Source organism: Pelmatolapia mariae, linkage group LG5, assembly GCF_036321145.2.
Source record: "Pelmatolapia mariae isolate MD_Pm_ZW linkage group LG5, Pm_UMD_F_2, whole genome shotgun sequence".
In the NCBI taxonomy this organism is placed as follows: domain Eukaryota; kingdom Metazoa; phylum Chordata; class Actinopteri; order Cichliformes; family Cichlidae; genus Pelmatolapia; species Pelmatolapia mariae.
Window position 1 is genome coordinate 30,576,326 of NC_086231.1, and position 24,665 is coordinate 30,600,990.

At 40.5% G+C, this 24,665-nt stretch overlaps 1 protein-coding gene across 14 annotated transcripts in view; it reads right to left on the reverse strand.

Annotated features, from left to right (window-relative positions):
• Nucleotides 1–24,665, reverse strand: part of itpr1b (inositol 1,4,5-trisphosphate receptor, type 1b) — an 81,638-nt gene that overhangs the window by 41,420 nt on the left and 15,553 nt on the right. For 3 of the 14 annotated variants that reach the window (XM_063474738.1, XM_063474735.1, XM_063474733.1), the window contains exons 6-43: nt 24,339–24,497; nt 21,983–22,081; nt 21,740–21,823; nt 21,337–21,483; nt 21,065–21,169; nt 20,803–20,847; nt 20,659–20,688; nt 19,970–20,124; nt 17,797–17,896; nt 17,559–17,719; nt 17,272–17,413; nt 17,026–17,184; nt 16,765–16,937; nt 16,200–16,319; nt 15,926–16,117; nt 15,581–15,832; nt 15,344–15,485; nt 15,097–15,250; nt 14,669–14,862; nt 14,452–14,590; nt 14,298–14,352; nt 14,022–14,187; nt 13,765–13,932; nt 13,618–13,680; nt 13,389–13,526; nt 13,133–13,258; nt 12,823–13,023; nt 12,478–12,729; nt 12,206–12,331; nt 11,927–12,055; nt 11,736–11,753; nt 11,217–11,243; nt 10,763–10,883; nt 10,482–10,666; nt 8,664–8,812; nt 7,883–7,994; nt 6,080–6,115; nt 284–319 (exon numbers count right to left, since the gene is read on the reverse strand). In XM_063474738.1, the coding sequence (XP_063330808.1) occupies nt 284–319; nt 6,080–6,115; nt 7,883–7,994; nt 8,664–8,812; nt 10,482–10,666; nt 10,763–10,883; nt 11,217–11,243; nt 11,736–11,753; nt 11,927–12,055; nt 12,206–12,331; nt 12,478–12,729; nt 12,823–13,023; nt 13,133–13,258; nt 13,389–13,526; nt 13,618–13,680; nt 13,765–13,932; nt 14,022–14,187; nt 14,298–14,352; nt 14,452–14,590; nt 14,669–14,862; nt 15,097–15,250; nt 15,344–15,485; nt 15,581–15,832; nt 15,926–16,117; nt 16,200–16,319; nt 16,765–16,937; nt 17,026–17,184; nt 17,272–17,413; nt 17,559–17,719; nt 17,797–17,896; nt 19,970–20,124; nt 20,659–20,688; nt 20,803–20,847; nt 21,065–21,169; nt 21,337–21,483; nt 21,740–21,823; nt 21,983–22,081; nt 24,339–24,497 (4,860 nt within the window). The remainder of the gene's footprint in view (nt 1–283; nt 320–6,079; nt 6,116–7,882; nt 7,995–8,663; nt 8,813–10,481; nt 10,667–10,762; nt 10,884–11,216; nt 11,244–11,735; nt 11,754–11,926; nt 12,056–12,205; nt 12,332–12,477; nt 12,730–12,822; nt 13,024–13,132; nt 13,259–13,388; nt 13,527–13,617; nt 13,681–13,764; nt 13,933–14,021; nt 14,188–14,297; nt 14,353–14,451; nt 14,591–14,668; nt 14,863–15,096; nt 15,251–15,343; nt 15,486–15,580; nt 15,833–15,925; nt 16,118–16,199; nt 16,320–16,764; nt 16,938–17,025; nt 17,185–17,271; nt 17,414–17,558; nt 17,720–17,796; nt 17,897–19,969; nt 20,125–20,658; nt 20,689–20,802; nt 20,848–21,064; nt 21,170–21,336; nt 21,484–21,739; nt 21,824–21,982; nt 22,082–24,338; nt 24,498–24,665) is intronic. The other 11 variants (XM_063474742.1, XM_063474739.1, XM_063474745.1 and 8 more) reach the window with 9 other exon arrangements.

The following is a 24,665-nucleotide window of genomic DNA, read 5'->3' on the forward strand; positions in this document are numbered from 1 at the left end:
GGAGGAAAGGATGAGTAGAGAAGCGGAAGACTGTATGCAAACAAGGGCACATATGTAGCAAGTTCCACAGAAGCAGCAGTGGCAGAGGGGTGATGCAGGACGGGCGGGGGGTGGAGATGAAAGTGGAAATGCATAAGAAAAGGTTGTGACTTTTCTTTGTTTAAATAAGGATCTGGAAAACGCACAGCACAAATAATACAGGATGGTGGCTGATCATGAGTATGAGTGATGGTCAGTAGTGACGCATGTTAGTGGGCAACGGGCCAATATGAGTAAAACACACCTCGGCCGGGATTTCGGGCTCAGGTGGAGGTGCCAGCTGATTGGAAATAAAAGGACGCAGTTAGTTGGGGTTAGAAGTAGTCGGATTAGTTAGGTCACTTCACCCTCCAAGAGCAGCTTCCAAAAGCAAAACTTTCTATTACCAGTAACGTCAATGATTCATCATCAATGTGCAAAGAGCTAGGAGCAGAGAAAGCAGACACAAAATGATGCTATGGTGAAGTGTTTGGTTTTTTGGTTTTTTTAAGTGTTTCTCATTTTAGTTTTCATGGGGTTTGCTTGATGACAGAGCATGAGTGATAAGCAGCATTACCACATCGCAGCAAAACAGCAAAAGCTCAGTTGCCCCCACCTCACCACAGACTGCTGGTTATTAAAGCAACACTGGTGTGTTTGGCATTCTGTGGTTCCCTCTTAATAAAATGATAATAACATTACAAACCAAAGATGGCAGAAGCAAATATGCACACTTTGATTCTTCTAAGGATATAAAGAAACAACAAGAGATATTTATGACTGAGCATGTTTTCAAACCACTGTCATAATATGCTTGGTTTGACTACCATCATATCGTTACAATCATATTGTTACAATCATATTGTTGCAATTGGAAAATTTCCTAAAAATAAATTAATAAAAAAAAGAAATAAATTTAAAAAAGTAAAACATTACCAAACTTTTCCCATGCTAGCTGTTTGAACAGTAAATGTATGTATTGCATGGTCAGAGAACTTATTTTCAATACATATCCCAAAGTAATGAAACCAACCCAAAACAACAGATACATAATAAATTCAGAGAGAGAGAAAGAGTAAAAAAGAATAAATAAAAAAATAACAGAAATTCTAATAATTTCCTACCACATAGTAAAACACTGAATACTTTGATGGCATAATTATACAGAGACGCTTTAGAGACATTTACCTCAAATGAGTTAAAACAAAATAAAGTGCTAATGCTAGCCTATTCAGTAGATGATTATTTTCTGTGAACGGCTATTTAAAAAATTAAAAGTCTATACACACACACACACGAAACATCTCACTGCAGATAATGCAAGAAAAAAGGACTAAATAACAAATACACAACCAAACATGGGCATACGTCTCTGTCTCTCTCTGTCATGACTGGGTTACCAGTCATGCTGCTTTATGCTGATTAATTGTGCAACTGGACAGGAATTTCCCTGCATCAAGCCTCCTTTAATGTCAACACACTGACTTCCACAGAAGAACGGTGATGCATCACACATCATGCAACTTAAGTTATATTCAGCAGCTAGTTAGTAGCAAAACTAACTTCTCTTAATATACTTCAAAAACTAACACGTGCATCGAAATCTGACCATAAGGACAGCCCGACCCTATAATTGCCAGCATTTTTAAGGTTTCCAGAATGTGTGATTAAAATGACTACAGAGGCGAGGCCTGGCAAATAAACACAATGGCACTGTGAACACTTGCAGTAAATAGTGGCAGCAAGGGTCAGATGGTCTCAGTGACCAGGAAAATCTGTTGCACTTTCTCTGGAGAGTCAGTTTTCAAACCATCTCTCTATTAAGAATATTAGAACTAAAAGAATAAACCTACATAGGATTAGATGGAGCTATATTATGTTTTTATTTTTTATTTTTTTAAATATTTATATAAGTTTACCAGGAGTAGAAAGCTGGCCCTGTACCGTGTGCTCATTACTACCCAAGTTAAGATTTTAATTTTCTTGTGGCAGTCCGTCTAACATAACTTGAGCTCCAGCAATCCTACTGTCTCCTGGAAGACGTGTCTGATGTGCTTTTATTTCCAATTACCACTGGAGATCACACATCAGTGGAGACTTTAAAATTCCAGGAAAACAGAGGGGAAAAAAATGCTTTTGGCTCTTATGTAACTGCTGCCTGATAGCTGGCTTGAGCCCAAGAATCGTGCAACTTAAGTTAAGGAAACTGGGACAGCGCTGCCTGTTGCTGAGAAACGTCCGCAGCTCCCCCTGTTGAGAAGAAAAAACAGAGCAGCTCGGAGTCTCCAGAATTCAGTCACTGTAGTGGGCAGAAGGATAAATGAGGACAGGACCAGGCTATCTGAGGCAGTTTGGCAGAGAGAATGATGGGAGTGGCAACTGGTAAATAAAGAGAAGGCTAAAAGAGGAAGTAGGTAAAGGCAAAGAGACAAAACAACAATGTTTGTGTGGGGATTTGGTGACAAAAAAAAATGCACAAGAAAAATAGAGGAAATAGTAAACTCAAAACCTCTCAAAAACAAACTGTGATTGGCTGAGATAATGAAGAGACTGTTATGGGTTGACGGTGAACAAAAAGAATTTGGCGAACTGGAAAAAGACATTTGCGCCCACACAGAGAGACCGTCGCACTCTCCTCGCAAAGAAAAAGTTCCCTTATATAACCTTCGTGTCCGGTTACACGCTCGGCCTCATCCTCAGCTAACCTCTCTGTATCACCTGAATTAGAAGGAGAAATGATCTCCATCTCGCCCCCTTATGCTCGTGCAGCCTCTCAAATGAAAGCCGTGCACATGAAGTGAGAACAAACAAGCGCAGCGATTGACGCGATAAGGCCTGACAATGAGTCCGCCTAGCTGGTCAGGTCTTGTTTTCTCCCGGCTTGCATTTTATCACGTTGCTATTTCTGGAAGAATGAGATAAGCTCTTCCTAATGGGTGAAAAGTCATTCCACTTGATCCTGCTCCCTCATCAGCCTGACTGGAAATGCAAAATCCAGTACAGCGTCTGGGCGTGCAGCAACAAGAAGCACGATGGAGTCTGTCAGACAGTAGTGAACTAACAGCTGCACTCATTCCTAGAGGTCTCTGGGTGGGTGATTCTGAAAGAGAGGGGGCGTGATGTAAAAGGTCAGGGAGCAGCAGCAGGCTACAAACTTGAGTTACGTAACAGCTATAATGGCAGTTTATCTTGGTGCTGATGAGGGGAAGTTGGGGTTTTGGCCCGTCTGCCTTCCTGCCATCAATCCAAGTACCCAGAGACGTGCTGCCAGCCATCAGCCACGCCGCTTCATGCTGTAGTTAACGCGAATGAGTGGCAGAGAACATGTGCCGTGGGGTTAGGGAGTGTGTGGACATTCTTAGGATACTGCACGTGGGAGGAGTTGATGAAACAAAGTGGTGCTCTGTGAGAACAGCCCTGTTTTTGTGGAAGCTGGGGATTTCCATCACTTGAGCAGTATATACGGGGAGAGAGGGAAGGAGGGAAAGCAAGACAGAGACATAACAGAGAAACTGAGAGCATGCTGCTTCCTGGCAACTCTGGAAAGACCCTTTCCGACAATTTCTCCATTTCCTTACTTAACAGCTTTGTTCACTTCTCTTACACACAGACGCACACCCTGCACCACACTCTGGATTAAGTGGCTATTGTGATGTTGGCGTGCTTTTAACTTCAGTGTTTCCTGCTGCCACAGAAACGCTTACTCCCGTGCAATACTTTCAGTTTTAATCAATTTAGTGATTACAATACAAGCTCCCGACTAGGCTAAACATATAGATATATAAGCTTTCTATTATTCAGAGCATTAAGGTTTCAGTACATTTTAAATCAAACCGTGAATCACAAGGTCAAGAATTAACTTTGATGCTTTGAAGAAGTCCCGATAAAAACCCAGTGAAAAAAAAAAGTGAGCAGAGGAATGGGTTCAGGTCGTTTTATCCAATTAGAGCAGAATTGGAAAAAAATAGTGCTTTACAATAAAACACTTTAAATCTGGTTCCAGTTCTTTTAAATATTTAAAGAAATTCCAATGCTAGGGGGCGCATGTTGAAAAGGCTCAATAACCCTGGCCAGAAACCGAAGAAGTCTGTGTACCAATTTAAAGCAACAATACAGTCATTAAAGCAATAATATAGTCCTAAAACTGAGTCTAGAACCCACAGTTCTATACTTAAAATGGCTAAAATATAGCAGCTAGCCTGAGAAAGCTGAAGGCTGGTGAACAGACATCTAGTATGAGTAAAGATCTGGCAATAGGTCAGTAGGAGAGAGAGCAAAGTGTGAATAACTCCTACAAAATGAGCTTAAAAGATTTGTAAGTTTAGCTGTAAACATCAAATAAAACGAAACTCCTCACAAAACATCTACATTCGTGTAAAATAGTAATCTTTTCGCAATACTGGTGTGAAGTAACATTTCAGATATGTTGTGGTTGTGGCGGCACCCATAATCTTCAGAGAGCAGAAACATGTTTCATCAGCTATTTTAAAGGCCAAAAGGCATGACCACCACACACGGCCCGATGGCCTGTTTTACAAAGCTGATAGATGGAGTATCCCCAGCTATATATACACTCACACCTGCTCTTGTAATTGTGGCAAAGGGCTTAGAGGAAAAAATATGCCATCTTATCACCATCCATCATCAGGGGGCTGTGCGACATTTAGAGTGACTCGTGCCACAAATAGAAAGAGCTCTACGATGTAATGCAGTGTAACAAAATGGCCTTACAAATATTACTACTAAGCCGCCTGTGCGCTGACAGTGACGCACTGAATGAATACATTTATCAAGGAGCCTGTATTAGCTATCTTTAAAAAAATACGAGTACAGAGTTAAACAAAAAATTTAACCTGCACAAAAATATAATCGTTGTTTGATGGATGGATAACTTTTGTATACATGTTATATCCAAACATTAGTAACTATTGATTGTAAAATGTCTCTCGAATTTCTCAACTACTTCAAGAAAGTTTGAACCAAGTAATGCTTTACATCCATGTCTCTGCAGACTTCTACTGGATATGCAGTAATAACATGACCCATGACAGTCCACAAACTTGTAGCAATGACAGCAGACAGTGCTTTAAAAAGGGCACAATGCAACGAGGAAGAAGATTCAAATTCTAGCAGGTGGATGCTTCACACCCAGCTTTAAACCACATGCACAAAAGATCTATTCAATAAGCACAGTCTCATCTTGAGAACCCAAAATTAACACGACCAATCCAGGGTCTAACCAAAATATGTTAACTTGTGTTATTTAAAAATAACAGTAACAGTAAAATCCTATAGGATATATTCTACAAATGTAACACGTCTTTACCTAAACAGTTCACTCAAAAAAAATATACAACAAAGTACATCATGGCACAAAAGCACATACAGTATATTGACAAAAGCACTGGGCCACACCTCAGTCCCATTACCACAGCTGAATAAAATACAGTCTGCCTTTACAAATATTTATGAAAGAATGCTTCTTTCTAACAAGCTTACTGAATTCACGTGTGGTACTGTAATAGGAAGCCACCTTTGCAAAAAGCAGTTGCAACAAGTGAAATTTTTCCCCCTACTATATATTCCAGCATTAACTGCACATGGTATCACTGCAAAGTGGAAGTGTTTAGGAACCACAAAAACTCAGCCATGAAGTTGCTGAGCTGCAGTACTTGGTAGCTGCACTCTGTAACTTCACCAAGTGCTGACGTGCATAAAAGATACCTGACTCACTAACTTCAGAGCTCAATGCTCCTCTGGCATTAACATCAGCACAAAAACTGCGCACCGGGAGCTTCGTGGGTTTCCATGGCCCGGCAGCTGTGTTGGTGGCCCAGTACTATTGGCCATATAGAGTTTGTGAGGCAGACATTTTAGCATTATGCTACATTTTTCCATGAAATTCAGGAGCAACTCTTAACAGGCACACGGCGGGTAAATGGACTAAGCTGCTGACACAGATGGGGGATTGAAACGCTAGAAAGCCTACGTGAAACACAAGCACATCTATGCTGTTAGTGGGAGACAAATGAACATCGCAATAGTAAGTAAAGTGATCAACCTCAGCCACATCCATTTCATCATCAAAGGCAATCAGCTGCAAGAGAAGAAGTATAGGAGGCAGAGAGTTAGTAGAGCTAGATTAGTGAGTTAGAGCTCTGTAACAAGTGTGCAAATGTAAAGCTTCTGAAACCCACACACAGACACACACGCAGCATGTCAGGTTAGTGAAAAAGGGCAAAGAAAGGGCACGTCAAGGCTCAAAAACAGAACAAGTTAATTGTAGTAAAGACACCTTTTTTACATCATCACTGTATTACATCAAATATTTTCATGTTAAGAGAACTGACTATAAAAGTGCATGTCTTTGTTTTTAAACACAGTTTGGTTGAGAAGGTGAAATATTTAGTATTTTTCCCCCAGCCAGTTGCTTTCTTTCCCTCCCTGTTTATCAACACAAAAATAATGTCTTTATTTTATTAGTTATGGTTAAGTTTTGTTAAACAATAAAACATGAAGTAGTCCATCCAGCAGATTTTGAAGTTGAAATTGAAGATCTAATTAAAAAAGTTTAACCATTTTCAAACACCACAAAAAAACCCAAAAAAATAACTAACAAAAAAATAAATAAATAAAACCCTTTCTGAAGTGCTTTCACCACAAAGACAAGCAAGCAGATTTTTTTTTCAGAATGACTAGGCTAAACAGTCTGTAATGGACCAAACAGGTTCAGTATGCAAACCAATAAAATGAGAGATTGACTGTTGTGATTAAAGTACACTCTCGTGTTAACCTTACTTGGCCTGATTAAAATGTTCTTGAAGCTTCATAGATTCTTAGACCAAACTCAAAGGGACGTTAGCCATCATTCCCTGTTAAATATCAGATTTAACTATTTTTTTAATCTCTAAAAAAGGCAAAGAGGAGCCCCGATTTGAAATAACCATATGTTGATGTTCAATTATCCATCTGTTGAGGAATCATTGCCATGCAACAATTAGGACCTGATCCCTTACAAGCTTCTTACCTTTTCTGTTACCGTCAGTCATGCTTGCCACACACACACACACACACACAGTGTGCACACACTGACACACACAATCCAGTCATTACTAAGCACTCAAAAAAACTAATTAAAAAAAGTAAATAAATAAATAAATCACAGGGTAACGTACAATAAATTCCCTGGCAGCAAATCTAGATAAAAATAGTTTTATTTTAGCAAAAAAACCAACAAGATTTTTAAAAGTTGTTTTAATGTTTTGATCTGATATTAAAGAACTTTATCCTTTTACTGGAAAACAAGTTGGCACAGTTGAGACAATTTATTTAGGATTAGTACAAGTGATCATTAGTAGCCAATGAATGGTGCGTAAAATGGTTGAGAGACAATGTTGGATCATGCACATTGTTAATAGAGTTAATAAAGCTGATACATATAACACTGTTTTTTTGTTTGTTTGTTTGTTTGTTTGTTTAATTTAAGGAGAAAAGCAATGTGGGAATCTTTTTATCATTACTTTTTGCAAACTCTTAAAAGCACTAAAACTAGAAAAGAAAAATCACAAACTGCCCTGGCTGCAGGAATATCAAATGAAAGACTTGATGACGTTCGCTGTGTATGAGTCATTTCCTTTTCTTGTGTTCTACAGAGGCTCCAGAGGTAAGCAGAGAGCACTCAGTTTTTTGGGTTGTTTTTTTTTTTTTTTTTTATTGCTCTGTGATGTCGTGTCTTACCCCAAGTTGTGACGCAGAATATCCTGACATGTCAGAAAAGTGTTGTAACATTTTAACTCGTGTGTGGAGGAATCTTGGGCAACACTAGAACCAGAGAATGAGAAACAGGAATGAAGGAAGAACATACCTTCTCCCCATAGCCCCGGTCTTTTGACATCATTTCCCTCAGTGTCTGCAGTACTTTGATGCACAGGCGCTCCTCGTTCTCTTCTAGCAACTGTTTGGTGTGTTTGATCAGTCTGATCAAAGAGAACAGGGGTGGGGGGGGGGGGGGGGGGGTGGCAGAATCAGCACAAACAATAGAAGTAGACTGATGAACTCATCACCTTCCTCCAAAACTCTATATACTTCAAGTCTCACAGTGACATAAATCATTTCTATGACACAGTGATTATCCTTGTTCTAAACAAGAGATTTGGAAGTTATGGGCCTAGAGCATATTTAGGTGCCTTGGGCATAACTGAAAACGGTGATTTAAGAAAATGACTTCAGCTGACTACAGCAGATGCTTCATGTTCACAGAAAACTTAAAGACTAAGTGATTCCCCAAAGCCAGTGCAGGCTGATGCCAGCAGCCACAGTTGAGATAGTTTTCTCTGCTTTTTCGCCTTCAGACGTTTCAGAATGTTACAGTAGAATTGATTATGAGGAACGAGTTTACTGTGCAGAACCACATGAATATCCAAGAAAAAAAACAACAACAACAAGCGCGCTCCTGGCCCTGCTACAGACCCTCCTCTGCTGAAAAACTAGTCTCATCAGGTTGACAAAGATGCTTGTCTCCATTCATGTTTGAGGTACGAGACAAAACTACAAATGCACACATGCGAGTGGTTACAAGGGGACTTCCAAAAGCGTTCCAAAAATAGCAACAGCACTGGAAGTGGTTCAGACAACTTTAGACTCACTTTGATATGAATCCTCCACTTTCACATTTCTTGCGAGCGTCCGTGTTTTCAGGGAAGAGCAGCTCCGGACGATGCAGGACATCCACCAGCACCGAGAGCTCAGCCTGGACCAGAGGTCTCAAACGGTCCTCTAGGGCAGACACGATGTCCTATTGAGCAGAACCAAAGATTAGAAATAACCCAGAACTGTGTTTTATGGCAAACAGCTACACTGTTATGTATAATTAAAACAGTCTTCCTATTCCTGCATTTCGTTCAAAGACATCCAGCTACAGTCAGCCTCACATTATTTTTGCTTTAATATTAATTTAATATAGAAACAGGAAGGGACACATCCAGTGCATTACACATCAAATCACACCATAATAAACACCACCGTGCCACCTTTCGCAGTGCACTTCCCGTCACGCCTGGTGATGATTACTGTGAAAATGAGTGATGCTGCATTATGAAGAGTGTTGGGTGGTGATTAAAGAAGTTTGAGAACATCAAGAGGTGGGAAAAACCACTAAAGCTGTGAAACTCCAGCAGTCTTTGCAAAGACAACAGGAATCTGGGAAGTACACAGTTGTGGGAACCACATAAAACCCCATCTAGAAATGGGTGGATTAGGAACGAAACATCTAAAACATCACTGAAAATTTATTTCCATAACAAAACAGCTTTGTTTTATCGTTGGAATTACAGGATAAAAAAGCCCTAAGGTTTCATAAGTAGTATCAACAGTGTGCTGACTGATCCTTGGCTTGATTTTTCAGTCTTCCAGTGAATACTGAGTCATGTGTTACTAGAGAATAAGGTGGAGCAACATGGTCTGCTGCTAAAACCACATATTTTTCTAGGATGTAATTGGACACATCTTTTATGGTTTTTTGATTGCCACACAGTTACCAAAAACATTATGTGACCCTGTGCATACTGGCAACAATTAACAGCAATGGTGAGGGGGCTTAATTAACCCATTGTACTTTCACATTGGAGTTTTCAGTTATGATAAAAAGGCAGACCGAGCTGTCTTCATATACTGTTAACTTTCTTCCACAAAAAACCCAAAGAGGAAGTGGAGATTTACTGCACTCATTCTACTGGCTGATAGGTAGAAACCTGTGGTAAATATCAGACAGTCATGTTGCTTTAAGTGACTTTTATAGATTTTAATCACCTCTTCTTCAGAGAAACACCAAATACCCTAAAAGATAAGACGTCAATATTAGAGCAAAACTTTCATTTTTGAAAATTTGAATTTTACTGCAAAACACAAATACCATAAACAATGAATGAGTACAGATCCATTTATGTAATCAGCCTGGAGAGAAAAGAACAAAAAGCTGCATGTGTATGCTGTGCATTTGGAAATGTAGGACATCTACACCCTCTTTAAGAGAGCTCCTGTGTGCCAGACTGACAATGGCACAAATGGTCATATTACCACAACTAACAGAACTGGATGTCCTGTACCACCATGCCATCTGATGTGTCGATAATGGGCTTCATAAAAGCACTTACTGCTTTCTGTGACCCCTGATATATTGGCCTTCTTTATGAACACACAGGTAACAATACACAATCTAAAAATAAAGTTTTCAAAAGATTGGTTAAAAAAAAGGCAATGCATTTACTTTAGCAATGTTTAATGCAGTCAGTGTTTTTTTCTGTCTATGTTTGCGTTATTTTTATAGCTTTTATTGCTTTCATTGATGTTTATGTTTCATTTTACAGGATTTTTGGCTTACGATTAAATAAAGCACACAAAAAATTAAAATGGATGAAAATGGATTAAGTTTATTACACTGAAACAGCAACAGACCGTCTACTGACCTGTAGCCTCTCAATGATGTTTCTGTAGTCTTTTGAGGTGGTCAGGCCGGAGTCTCGCCTGGATGTGTTCTTAGCAGACAGTCTCCAGTTGAGGATGCTCTTCTGCACGACATTGTTGGACTTGACAAACAAGTTGTTCACCTGACTGTCCAAGTCCACTGGGATAGCAATGGCTCTGCTCTTAGCTAAGCAGAAGCAGAAAGTACATATAATATGCGCCACTTTTTAACACCGAGAGGTTTTACTGAAATTAATAGTCTGTGTTAGTCTTAATATCTTACCCACGTCTGACAGTACTTTAATGCAAGCCTCAACTGAGGCCTTCTGGACAGGGTTAAGCCAGTTACAGTGGTAAACCCTAAACACTCCTTGAAGAAGCTGTACAAAAACGGGCTGACGGGTCTGTAAGACAGGGGGAAAACTAATTACATCTTGCCTTTCAACAAAAGAAGGAAGGAGGAATCATGGTGTAAAGGAGGAAAACTGTTAACAAATATTTAATAACACACAGAGTGACTATTGTGCTCTCTGAATAGCTTGAATTCATAACCCCGTTTGTGGTAGACGTGACAACGTGTGCATATAAGGGCATCAAAGGCAGACGGGTTAACAGCTTAAGATCCATTGGGCAAGCTTCCTAATCACATGCATTCCCCTTAAAACAAACCAAACCGGTGTTTAACAGAGAGTACAACAGATTTCTACCTGGCCACAGCCCTAAAGTACAATAAGTACCTCAGTTATCTTTCCAACAATGGCTGCCTGTTGCAAGAGAAAAAGGAAAAGGGTTGCGGAATTATCACGTAATGGTACACTTTAGCGAGCGTAGTTCCCAGAAAGTGCAGTTACATAAAGGATAATCGCCATTTTCTAGTGGAACCAAATAGCAACAAAAAAGCTCCATACACAGATAACAGGAAACAAGTGTCTAACACAAAAAACCTCAAAGTTACTGTACCAGGGATTTGGAAATTGAAGGAGGTTATTGGTCATGACTTATTGGAAAGTCGTGGGGGAGAAGAAACAGGGCTAGAACAAGGTCTAAGAAACACAGTAACCACATTGCATCAGTACATCATCTGCACCAGCAAAGTCCCAGCAAAACCTTGTGCAACACACCCACAGATCTGGGAAGAACAGAGTCTGTGTGCTGACTAAACTATGACCATATAAAAACCCACACACTGAATACTTCTTCGCACTCACAGCCAAAAGTTGGGAAATCAAATTTGGGGAAGTGCTAGCATTACTTACATATATATGACGAGCCAGCTATGTAAAGGGAAAAATGTTACATTTCATGGTATGTACGGTACATGTATGAGTACAGTTCCTTTTTTCCCCCCCAAACAGCGCTGAGAAAGTCTCCGATTTCTAGACTGCACAAAGAACTCGCAATAGCAAAACTGCTTGGAATATATATTAAAAAGACATGCCCAATTTACCTGAAGGCTTGTGCTCTGGTCAGAAAAAGGAGAGCTGAAGAAACATGTGACAATGCTCATGACTGTTTCGGTTACATAACGCTCCAGCATGGTGTCCGCGTGCTTCCTGTCACTGGTGTTGTTGCACACCTAAGCAAGGATAGAAGAGACGTTAGCATGACACACGGCCACTGGATCGGACTTCCTGCATGTGGCCGACAGGTAACTTGCTGTGTGTTCACTTCACGATGTGCTGACTGGATTCTCTGTCTATTTATTGTCAAATATTTTGCGGCTTACCCTACAAATGTCCACCAGGAAGTTCTCAAACAGCTTCCACATGTGGTTGGATGTATAAATCTCCTTCATCTCCACCTCTGTATCCACATAGCAGTGGTTCAGGAAGTTGATATAGGCAATCTTCACCTGTTGGATTGTTGGAAACTAAATGAGTGCACTGGTAATCGCAGTAGTTTTTAAAACATGTATTCCCAACGCTCTTCTCGATCAGAATAAACTAGAATAAAGTGTATTCACTCAACTTTAAAGTGAGTGAAGAAAGTCTTCCATACCTCAGGAATACAATCTTCATGGGTGACAACCCGCACAATATCATCCAGGGGCAGCAGAGAGTTGCACTTGATCTCGGTGTAGACGTTCTTGCCCTCGGTGCAAACGGCCAGCAGTTCGACCAGGTGTATGTGGTACATCAGGGGACTGTTTTCATCCATGCGATCCCGCTCTGAACGCATCATCTGGACAAGGGTCTGAAATGAGGCACGGTCGTTGTAGAACACCAGGACATCCTCGCCGGAGTTTACCAGCTGAGTGGGAGAGAGTCACAGCCGAGTGTACAGTGTTATTCCCAAACTGTCGCCCCTGTATTAGAAATCACAAGCATTACTCAAACAACAGACCTCTGCCATGACAATGTCCTGACACTTCTTGATGAACTTGTTCTCGGCCTTGACAATGGTTTGCAGAAACTTGAGATACTGGACATGCCGACCATGCGACTCAGTACAGTGGACAAAGTGCTGAACCACACGCTCGTTAATCTCGCTGCAGAGCTGGAAGTTATTCATGAAGATGTGCTGCATGGTGACAGCCTCCAGGATCTGGGAATGAAACAGAAGAGAACATACATTTTCCCAATATGTGGTATTTTGGGATATTTAACTCTTCGACTCGCCCAAGGAGTAGCTGTGAGATGCTTGTGATGCTTACCCCCGGGTTGAGAAATAAGTTTATATGCTTGTGGAGAAGAGCCTGGTTCTGCTGATTTCCTGCACAGAAATTCTGCAGAAACTCGTGGGCCAATTTCATGATTTCCTGCATGCGTACATCCTCACCCTGGTGCAGATAATACAGAGCTTCTTTTCAGTTATGTAACATTAATGGACAATTGCAAGCAAGGGAAAGCAATGATGATCTTTAAAGCTTTCAAACGATTCTGCATTTGTATTCTGTTTCAGTGTCCGACCTTCTCATAGGGGATCTGTAGGAGTTCTAGCACCACACTGTGAGCTCCCATGTTCCTCAGCAGCCTCTGCTGCTGTTTCCTGCTCTTTTTCCCTGAGCTTCCCTCCTGGACACACAGCTTACTGAGGCGCAGCAGGATCTAAAAAACACAGACACACACAGAAGCAACATTTTAATAATCAGCAGTAAATCTAAAATGAAAATATAACTTCAAAGGCAAACGATTATACCTCTTTTACAACTCTGTAGTTGTAACTGCTGGTACTTTCAGTCTTCTTCTTGTCTGAATCTCCCTGTAAATCAAGAAGCAATTATGAGTCCTTTCAATAATAACTCTACATTATGAAAACCTTTCCACATTCAAATTTTCAGCGTACCTTCTTTTTGTTGTCAGATTCTGAGGGGCCATCTCCATCCATCCCATCTTCTCCTTGCCTTTTGTAAACCCACAGTTCAGACTTCTCCACAATAGAACGCAGCTGGTCCAGATCTGACTTGATCTGCTTGTAGTTCTCAACATCCTGACTGGTCACCAGGAGCTGGACCTTTTAAGGTTTAACAAATTTTTTTTTAATGTTTTCATCAAATTTAACTTCATCTGTAAAATGTCAAGTTATTAGTGTGGATGACTTACTTGTTTGAAGGCCATGAGGACCTCTTGTCTCTGGCTGAAGTGTCTGAAGAGCAGGTGAAGCGCTCCAGACACGAGGGGCGGGTAGTCATGCATGGTCAAGTGCAGAAGGACCCGCAGGAAAGTGCGACCACCATGGTCATCCAGGTCTAGTGGGGTGTTTTCTTCACTAAACAAAAAAAATGACAAACACTACCTCAATTTTACTTTATTAAAAAAAAAATTACAACAGGCAATTAAAGCCCATTAAAAAACTTAAGAATCCAATTTAAGAATCACCTTCCTCCAAAGATCCCTTCTGCTTGTTCCTCAATGTTTTCAAAGTCAAAATTTCCTTAAAAAAAAAGAAAAAATACTTCAAATAAGTTCTTTATAATCATATACATACAGTATATGTTAAATAATGTAATTAACATGGTTAAGAGTTTCACACCTGGCATCGGACCTGTGACATTATTGGATCCATTCTGAATAGCAGTGCTGTCTCCTTGTGGGTTGTTCTCATCAAATTCTCGTTTGAAAATACAGAGCAGGCAGGAGATCCTGTAGTCTAGCCGTACGTTCAAAATGAACTGAATAAAACAGATAAAAAGTTACAATATAGTCTAAGGATTTTTAAAAAAATTATAATGATGATCCTGATGTCGTGCCTGCAGAATCTCAATGATCTTGAGCTTTGTGTCCATGACCATGATATCTTCTCTCTCCGGTTCAGTCTGAGTTTTAACCACATCGCCCTCAGGCTGATGAGTTGGTGTGGTGGGCAGCAAACCGCCTCCTCGCAGCACCACCTGGGTCATCAGCTCCCCAACTCCGTGAATGGACTTCATCACATTACTGCCACCTATAATATAGACAGAGCAAGAAAACATTCAAATCTGGATAAAGGAAAAAAAATTGTGAAATGAAATGAAATTCTATTTAATTTGAGGTCAAATGTTATTTGTTGATACTATTTCTCCTTAAAACTCTACACACCTGGAAAAGTGAGAGCTTGATAAAATCTGCCCTTAAATATTGTTTAAGCAACGTTGCTGCAAGAAAGTATTCAGGCTAAGGGAAAACATTCGCTCTTTACCTTTGTTTTCCTCTTCCTTCTCTATCTTGTTAATGGGGTAGATGGTGTTGACGTGTACACAGTCTAAAATGTTCAGTAAGATCTTTGTCAGTCGAAGCAGGTCACTGAAGTTGTAAAAACCAAAGTATATGAGGTTCCTTGCCAGGTTCACAACCTACAAGCAAGAAAAGAACCAACAAATGATTTACAACTTTAATAAACGGATGTCACTTCTCATCTGTTCATACCACAAACAAAGAAGCGTTACCTCGAAAGTAAGCTTGTTTTTCTCCTTGTCAGAGAAGGGAATATTCTGCGACACCACCTCTCTCAGGTAGTTCTCCACAAAATCCATGGTGAGGCTGAAGCGCTCTTTGATCTCATCCCGTGTGGTCCCATCGTTGTCATAGCTGAATAATTAGAGGAGAATCGCTTTTAAAAGACACTGCGTCATCTCTGGAATGGCGATACACGCCCCTTTAAAGGGTTTATGATATGAACTCACTCATCAATAGCGATTTTAGATGGAATCTCAGACCACAGACGAGCATATTTGACAGGCGTGACCTGCTCCTGAGGGTCACGGTCGACATGCATGTGCAGCATCAGACGGCAGAAAGATGCTCTCAAGTCGTACGGCAGGTCCTCATCGGACATACAGCGCAGGATCAAATCCACGTCCAGCTGACCGGAGATCTTGTTGATGGCGAGATATTGACGGTCCAGACACATCCGGGCAAAAAGGTTCAGCTGGCACCTGGGAAGAAAAATGGCCGTGTGGTATTCGTAGTCCTTTCTAAATCTGAGCTGTAATCTTTTTATTAAAATTATCATCATAAAGACATGATACCTGTAGTAGCTGACCACTTCCTGATCCTCCTTCTGGCCTTCCTTTGCATCCTGGGCCAACTCCCGGATGCTCTTACTCCGGATCTCCTTAGAGTTATCTTTCCAGAAGAGCCACACCTCTTCTTCATCTTCCGCCTCCACTGGAATGTCCCCGTTTGTCGCCACCTCAATCTCAAACCTCGACAGAACCAATCTGGTACACAACACCAACATTTTTTCTAAGCTCTCATTTCAGTTTACCAGATTAAAACACCTGATGAAAATGAGCATCTCACTTGGTTTCAATGAGGATGTCAGCATTGCTAGAGTCCAGCACAGCATTGCAGATGAGCTCCTGTGTCACAGGGATGGATTTGTTCATGGACACACAGAGATCTGACAGGTAGTCCAGAAACCTGGTGACAGATGACAATATATTAAATTAAAAAATAAAGAAACAAATTTCAGACTTCATACTATCCTATGTGAGGAAGAATAAATAAACTACTGTATATTAAAATGTTCTTGGCTGTTCCCCCTGCCTCAGTACTGTAACAGTTCAAACAGAGAGGACTGTTTGAACTGCTGGATCCACCTCATTCACACATCATTAACAGCAATTTACATGACATAAACAAAATACATTTACGCACTAGCTGTCAGCATATTCCCTCTAGTACCAAGGTCCTGCACTAGCAATTCCACTCATATTCGTACTTCACTCATTTGAATACGTTTACATAGATTTGCATTCCTTCAGAGCTATTATATAAGCAAATCTGACCCAGTCTAGCCACAGGGGCTCCTTCTGTTACAGTTTGAAGAGAGCAGCCAGGGCCCGTCTCTTTCTGTAATCCTTACCTTGGTTCCCGGTTCTTCCTCACTAGTGTGACGAATGTGTCTATCTCAGCAGCAGTTATGTGTTTTTCCAGCAGCTTCCGGTTGTTGTGAAGTAAAGCCGTTATTGTGTCTTCTGCCAACACATCATATCCTATCTGTTTCTGCATGAAGCGAAACTGTTTGGCTATATATTCCTGCAAATCAGACAAAGGAGGGGGTAATCAATGCAGAGAAAATGTCACACTATTCAAGCTCTGAGTGAAGCTGTGGTGTTGAACCTACTTGGTTCTTCCTGTAATCCTGCTGGGAATGGCGGAGCACTCTGTAGCAAAGCCTGCAAATATGTCTAAACGGTGCGTGGCGCTGGTCTCCCAGCTCTTCCAGTCGCAGCATGGGACCATCACCGCTGTCAGTGAAAGGGGCTTGAAGAAGTTTGAAAATCTGTAAAAGGCAACAGGGATTTGTTTTAGTGCCCAAAGTGAACATTTTAAACCAGTACATAAACGGTCTCATAGGTTTAAGGCCTACCTGTTTAAGAATATTCTGCTCTCTCATGAGTTTCTGTCTTTCCCTGTTAGGTTTGTTGACCATGATCTCCAAGACATCCTGCCCACTGTTTGGGATGTCTACCACGAAAAAAACTAAATCTTCCAGGAGCTTTGTCACAAACCTGGAGAGGGTACAAGTTCCAACTCAACAGTTTAGTCTTAATTTCAGTGAAAAATTTCCTTCTATACTTATACTATCCAAATAAACAACTTACAAATAAAATATAAAACCCAATAAGAAAGTTAGCAGTCTGGTGTCATACATACCTCCTTTCATTTTGTGTAATGGTACCCTTTTCCAGCTTTCCAGCAATGGACGCCAACACTTTACTTGCATCGTTAGCAAAGTCTAAATCACGCACTTCTGCTGGTGGCACTGGGACAATGGCAAACGCTTCTTTGTCTTCCTTTACTGCTGATGTTCCAATCTGGAAAAAACATCAAATCAATCACTGTAACTGTTAATAAAGACTCATTCGCATGTTGATCCACAGCAGCTACTCACCCGTAGCATAACAGGCTTCTCCTCCTCTTTGTCAATGGGGAGGTTGGTGCTGTGAACCCATGTGTTGGTGCACAGATGTCGTAGCCTCACATAGGAGCTCCTATAAATAAGAGAGGAAGCTGATGTGATGAAATAAAACAAAAGACAAACAGAAGCTGCGAATCAGCTACAGAGCAAAGTGGAGTGTGATGGGGACAAGTTAGCATAGCGCTTCAATAATCAGACTAATCATGGAGTAAAATCATTGTTAGCCCATGTATAAGCCTTTGATGCTATCAACAGCTACAAACGCAACCTTGTTTTAATGTTGTGGCCATTCTGTGATCAGGAATAGATAGGAACATACATTGTATTTTCTTTCTTTAATAACTTTCTGTTTTAAATCCCGTTGTGTTTTATGATAATTAGACAGATTTAAGGAGGCTTTGAGCGTTCATTAAGACAGACAGCTCCATTCAACAAGCTTTTATTCCACTCTCAGGCCAAGACCTCCATTTTCAGCTCACAACATGGCTCACAATTAAGACCTACAAAAGACCATAAATCAACTCCTCTCTGAAAAAACACAGAAGACCATAAGCACTCTGATTAGATTTATTATTGTACGCTGTTATGTGACAAACGTGCAGCTGATAATTGTAAACAAGCTTCCTGGTTCTGGAAAAGGCTGCTTACAGTGGCTTCCTCAGGAAACTGTGTGTTGTTTGTACAGATTAGCCAGCAGTGACCTGTACAGTATTATCTCTCTTGCATTAAGCACTGAACCTTTACACATAGTAAAGTCTGAGCCAACTACGTCCTTCATTCTCAAAGCATCCAGCCAGCTCCACGTGTGTGAGTGAGTAAGCGTGTCTGTGTGTGTGTGTGTGTGTGAGAGAGAGAGAGAGTGTGTGTGAGAGAGAGAGGTCTTCAGCACAGGCAGCAGACAGCAGCCATATTCTTGGCAGGCATTACATAACCGCCTACTGAGGATAACAGGCTTACCTTTGTGTACCGGTTCTGCCAGGCATTAGTTAGTCCCCTGGCTGAAGTTTGAGGGACAAGGTTATTTTAGGTCTGAGTGGGAGGCGTAGTAGTAGCCTGCATCATGCAGACACACACCTGACTATGCCACACAATAGAGGCTTTGATAGAAGGTGGGGAGAATCTAAGCTCACCTTATCTGCAGTGACAATGACGATTACACAATTGTAATGTTAGAACGACACATTCTCTCTTTAACACAATGCTGTCAGCTGGAATTGAGAAACCAAACTGAGGCTCATTACGAATAAGCCAGAGGCTTATCACCAACCTTAGGACAGAGACTACATGATATATTACATCGTGTGACTGCTTTTGCATCATCAAATTTTAATCTAAGAAAATAAATCCAAAAAACATTTCTGCCAGATGTTTTTGTTTTTTTAAAGTGTGTTTTTAAGTGACAGTGCATGTCATCTTAGAAAACTGAAAGTTTTTCCCTTATTGTGAACACTATCCAAGCCTCAGCGGTTTCCTGTTTCATGCCATACTGGGACTTTCCTAACTCTCCTTGGTAAGTTTCACACAATCTCAAGATCACCAGTGTAACACACACACACGCGCGCGCGCACACACACAGACTCCCTGATTTCTGAAAGTAAATAAAACAAAAAAACAAAAATTTACCCAAACAACACAACTACGTCTTTGTCTGTCTCTGGTTTGAAAGATGTGTCAGACCACTCATAACAAAACTGGCCCTTGTCCAGCCTTGCAAAACGCAGTCATCACCTCAGAAACTCCCTTTCCACTGCCGTTCCAAATTCCCCCTCACAATGCACATGAGTCAAAAGTTTACTACTGTCACTGTTTGAACTGCTGAAGCCTTGACATCATTGCGGTCTTTTTGATTAGCCAAGGTGTTGTTGAGATATTTGTCATCTGCATATTTCCCCTATATTTTACAACATTCCTGATGCTTTTTTTCCCCCACTGGAAAAAAAAACCCATTATTGAGGCATCTATGAAACCACTTATTGGTCTGATTGGACTTGTCTGAACACTAATCTTAACATCTTTTATGATTGTACACTAGGAACATTTTACTTTTGATTTCTGCATACTGTGAACTTGCATAAATTCAGTGGCTTCAGAAGCAGTATTTGTGGCATGAGTATGTGAATATAAAAGTTTGTGTTAAATGCCAAACCTGGGCACCATGGAGTCCCCGCCTCTCAGAGTGGTAGGGTCCAGCTCAAAGATGGAGGAAATATCCATACCATCAGGAACAGGCACCAAAGTGTACATGATTTTCTCCTGTGGACCCCGCAGGCGACCACGTAAAGCTTCATTATCTCCATCCAGCTAAAGGAAGAAAGCACGCAGTGAGGAGGTGCAAACCACTAAAACACAAAATGATTGCAGCTTACGGATAAAATGTGGCTACACTATTCAACTATACTGAGACAAAAGCATATCCAGGTTGTCTTCTTACGTCAACCTACTAATCACCAGCTAATCTGATTTTACAAATTAGATTTCATATCTGATGGAAGTTGAAAAAACAAATAAACAAACAAACAATTGATCATACAGCTGGACTTTGCTGAACCAACAGCATGATCAAACCATAGATAACAACACTGACACCTAATGGCAATTTCACTTAAGACATGCATCAGGTAGGATGCTAGAATGGTGACACCATGTGGTTATCAAGTGCAACTAAAAATGAGGCCATGCATGCGCACGCTCGCACACACACACACACAAAAATGAACAGGGTGCCACAAAAACTGCAGCGAACAAAAAGACAACAAGCATGCATGATCAACATTGAGACAACATGAAATGTTTGAGATACGTTGCTGCAACTATGTAAAGACTGTCTGACAGTACCTGGAAATTAAAGGGTGTAAAGTCCACCACCTAGAGCAGGAAGCACAGACCCAGCAGAGATTTTAACAAGCAAGATTAATAACAGCGAGGCAACCAGCAGGGCATTGCAGAGCACTCAGAGGGGAAGTGATCAGGCTTACTTACAGAGGGCCGCTGCTCGGCATTCTCCTCCTCAAAGTCGGGATTCACCTGGTAAACATACATTAAAACAGCCTCCTCAGCATCCTTACTTTTCATATTGCTGTCCCTTTGCTGTGCTTTCAACATCTCAGCATGTGTATATACAGTAACAAAGCTTTGAACCAAACATTTCAGAGTGTTGTTTTGAAAGCCCATGACAAAGTAGCATGGGTACAAAGTGATAACTGCAAATCAAAAATACGAAAGTAAACATGCTGACACACACCTCACCCACCTCAGCAGCCAAATAGCACCCTGTGGCCAAATGTTTAAACCTGAAAAGGCTGTTCCAGTAGCCTGCACCTCCCCTGCATGGGTCATGGTGAACCACCTGGCAACGGCAAAACACGCAAACACAAATTACAATAAACCCGCATTATTTATTTGAGAAACATCACTTTTATTGTGCTCAAAGATAGTGGTGAACATTAAGTTTTGAGTACTCAATTATCAGAAAACTGAGCTTCAAAGGCATTGTGCATTTACATAATTACTGACCTCAACTTCCCACAGTGCTTTGCTGCTTGTGGCAGAAGTCGCAGACTGCCGGCCGGTTGTCCTAAGAAAAACATATTGCTTCTTCCTATAGTCGTCACAAGTGAGAAACTTCTCCTGCTCCGCATGGAACAACCGGACTACATCACCCTGCAGTTACATTGATAAACACATGTGGACAGTTACCATGGTTTTTATTCTCTTTCGACTATTTTATTTTCAAACCTATATGGTGTTTTTAGGTTATTGTTGTTCCTATTAAACTGTGTTTCATGTGTTCTAATATGCCTGCTTTGTAGCCAGTAAGGATGTTATATGTACATTTGGGGAAAACTGCTTACTGTAAAAAAAAACAACAAAAAAAAACAAACAAAAAAAACACATGCAGAAATCTGAGCTCACTGACCCCCTTGAGTATCGTTTCCTTGTTGTCGCTCCATTTCATAAAGAGAACAACTTTCCAACTTGTGTTGCAATTCACAGAATTAACCTGAAAGATAGGAGTATTTTATTTTATTTCATATTATATATATATATATATATATATATATATATATATATATATATATATATATAATAATGTGCATGTGCATTCACCCAGAATTGGATGGACAGAAATGAAGTTTAATAAAACTGTGTGTTTTTGTACCTCATTGCACCCTGGGTTGTCAACTAGCTGGTGGCTGCTTGCATGCAGAGGTTGTCCAGCATTGACGGGGTTAAGGACTACTTTATCTCCAATCACCACCTGCAGGAGCAACAAGAAAAACAAAGAAAAATGGCACATTAAATGGAGGATGGTTGGGATAACTACTGTATATTATTTTGCAATACTGAAACAAGTGGAAGAGGCCAGCTTCCAGTCAACCACTAGGTGGTGCTGTAGACCATACTGTGTGGGAAAGAGCCTGAGGAAAATAATGAAATTGTAGCCCTTGTCTCTAACATTACACATTCCCCACATATGATTAAGAGCAGGTATTAGCAAATAATAAAAAGAAACTTCAGTCTAGCAAACATCTTTTGATCAACAGCTGATTCGTTTTTGCTGCACACAATCTGAACATTAAAAAAATCCGAATTAGGTGAAGTATTTTAAAAACAGTCTCACAACAAGTTTCAAATCTCTGCCTTTCAGGCAAGGAACCAGATTAACTTTAATAGACAAACTTCTACTTTCTACAACCAGTCCAGCTGACAAGTATGAGACATTTGTCCCTCTTCATATTCAAACAGAATAGTTAAAGCCTTTAGCCTCTCCTGTCATTTCCACTGGTGGCGCTGGTGGAATGTATAAGTTCTGCACTGGAGCAGCCCCTGTTCCTATGTAGGGAGGATGAATCATATGCAGAAGAAAAACTGGTCCAAGAGGATTAATAAAATGCAGCTTAATTAGCTGATCAGTCGGCTTAACTCTATTAGCTTCCATCCACCAGGAGTAGAAAAAGGAGCCAGAGGATTAGAGGTTATGTCAGTGTACTGTGTGCTCTTTCCATATCACCACATCTTACTTTCCAGGTCAAAACCTGGCACCAACAATATCCACAACATAACTACACTACTAATAGTTAAAGTTTGTTACACCAGTAGCCTCCAATGTAGCTGCTAGAGGCAAGTGTACCACAGGTAAGGCCAAGTAAGGTAAATCCACTTCTATTTAACTGCACACACCTAAATGTTTTTCAAACTTGCAGACTTCTTAAGAGGTTGAGTGCAGTTACATGAATATTTTTTATTTTAATATTCCAGATTTCATGCACCTAAAACTCCCAAACACAAATACAAAAACACTAAAATCTATAGTTTTCCATTAAATCCACTTAAAGACACTTCACAGAAGGACATTAACTGATATGCACTCACTGGTCACTTTATTAGGTATACCACTTTAACTGTAATACTAATCACTAATACAATGCTAACCAGCCAATCAAATGTTAGCAACTCAAGTCAATGGACATGGACAGCACAGCCTGTTGATGTTCAAACCATTCGACTTCGAGCTGACAGGAAGACAACAGTCACTCAGACAAAAGGACATCGCTGAATACGCAGCACGTAGATGGGCTACAGCAGTAAAAGACCACTCCGGGTGCCATTCTAGTCAGCCTAGAACAGGAAACTGACGCTACATTTAACACGCGGTCATCAGGATTGGACTGCAGAATATTGGAAAAATGTTGCTTGATCTGAGTCTTAATATCTGCTGCAACATTTGCACAGTGGGGTCAGAATTTGGCATAAACATTGTCACATCTAACCTGAGTATTGCTGCTGACCATGAGCTTTAGGAGCACAGTGCACCAATCTTGGCTCAAATCATTAAAGCACCTTTAAGATGCGGCGGAAGGAGACAAATCTGCAGCAACTTTGTGATGCCATCATGTCAATAAGGCCTAAAGTCTCTAAGAAATGTCCCTCACCAGGCTGAATATCTGCCACAATTAATTACGGTAAGTCAAAGGGGAACAGGGTTCAGCCTGATACCTAATAAAATGTCCAGGATATAATAATTTATTACTATGTAGTTATATATTTAATAAGAACTGGCTTTCATATAACTACATGGCTTTCCCCTGAATTCCTCTAGTATTTAACAATATCATTGTAAATTAGTAAAACTGAAGCAAATGTTTACAGTACTGACATGATTTGGGGCTATACATTAAAAATAAATAAATAAGTAAATAAATAAATAAACCTGAGCCGTCTAAAGCAGGTTGCTGAATGTTTGTTTGTTTGTTTGTTTTTTTGGATACTGCGAAAACAGCTGCAAGAACCCAGAAACAAACTGGAAAGACTTGAAAAAGTTTATCAGTAGTTTAGTAGTCAGCAGGTGAGTGTACAATTGCTAAATGTAAACATATTCTGGCGTTCCAATTTTCTGCGCTACACATCAGTCTACGTAACTCCTGTTTTCAAACCTCTTTAAAAGTCTAAAAATATATCCTTGATTTCTCTTGCTGAGCATAATTAACTTGACTCCCACACCCTGCTCTACCCACACTGTCTCCCAGGGATCTGAGCTTGTAGAAAGGCTGGATGTAGAACCAGGATCCCTCGTTTCCTGCAGAGTCCAGCGTCACTCTCATGGCATTCTTCTCCAACAGTGCAGGTAAGCGCTTGTTCACTGTCAGGTATTTATTGCTTTTCAAGTGCAGCAACTGTTGGCAAAAACAAAAAACAGAATCACACGGTCACAAGCCCCACAGCTACTATCATAATAAAGACAGTGGAAAGAATTACATGGATCATATAAGCTGACTAATACAAAAGCCTTTTTTTATTAATATTTTTAAAATAATCTCCCCTGAAACAAGTTAACCAACAAG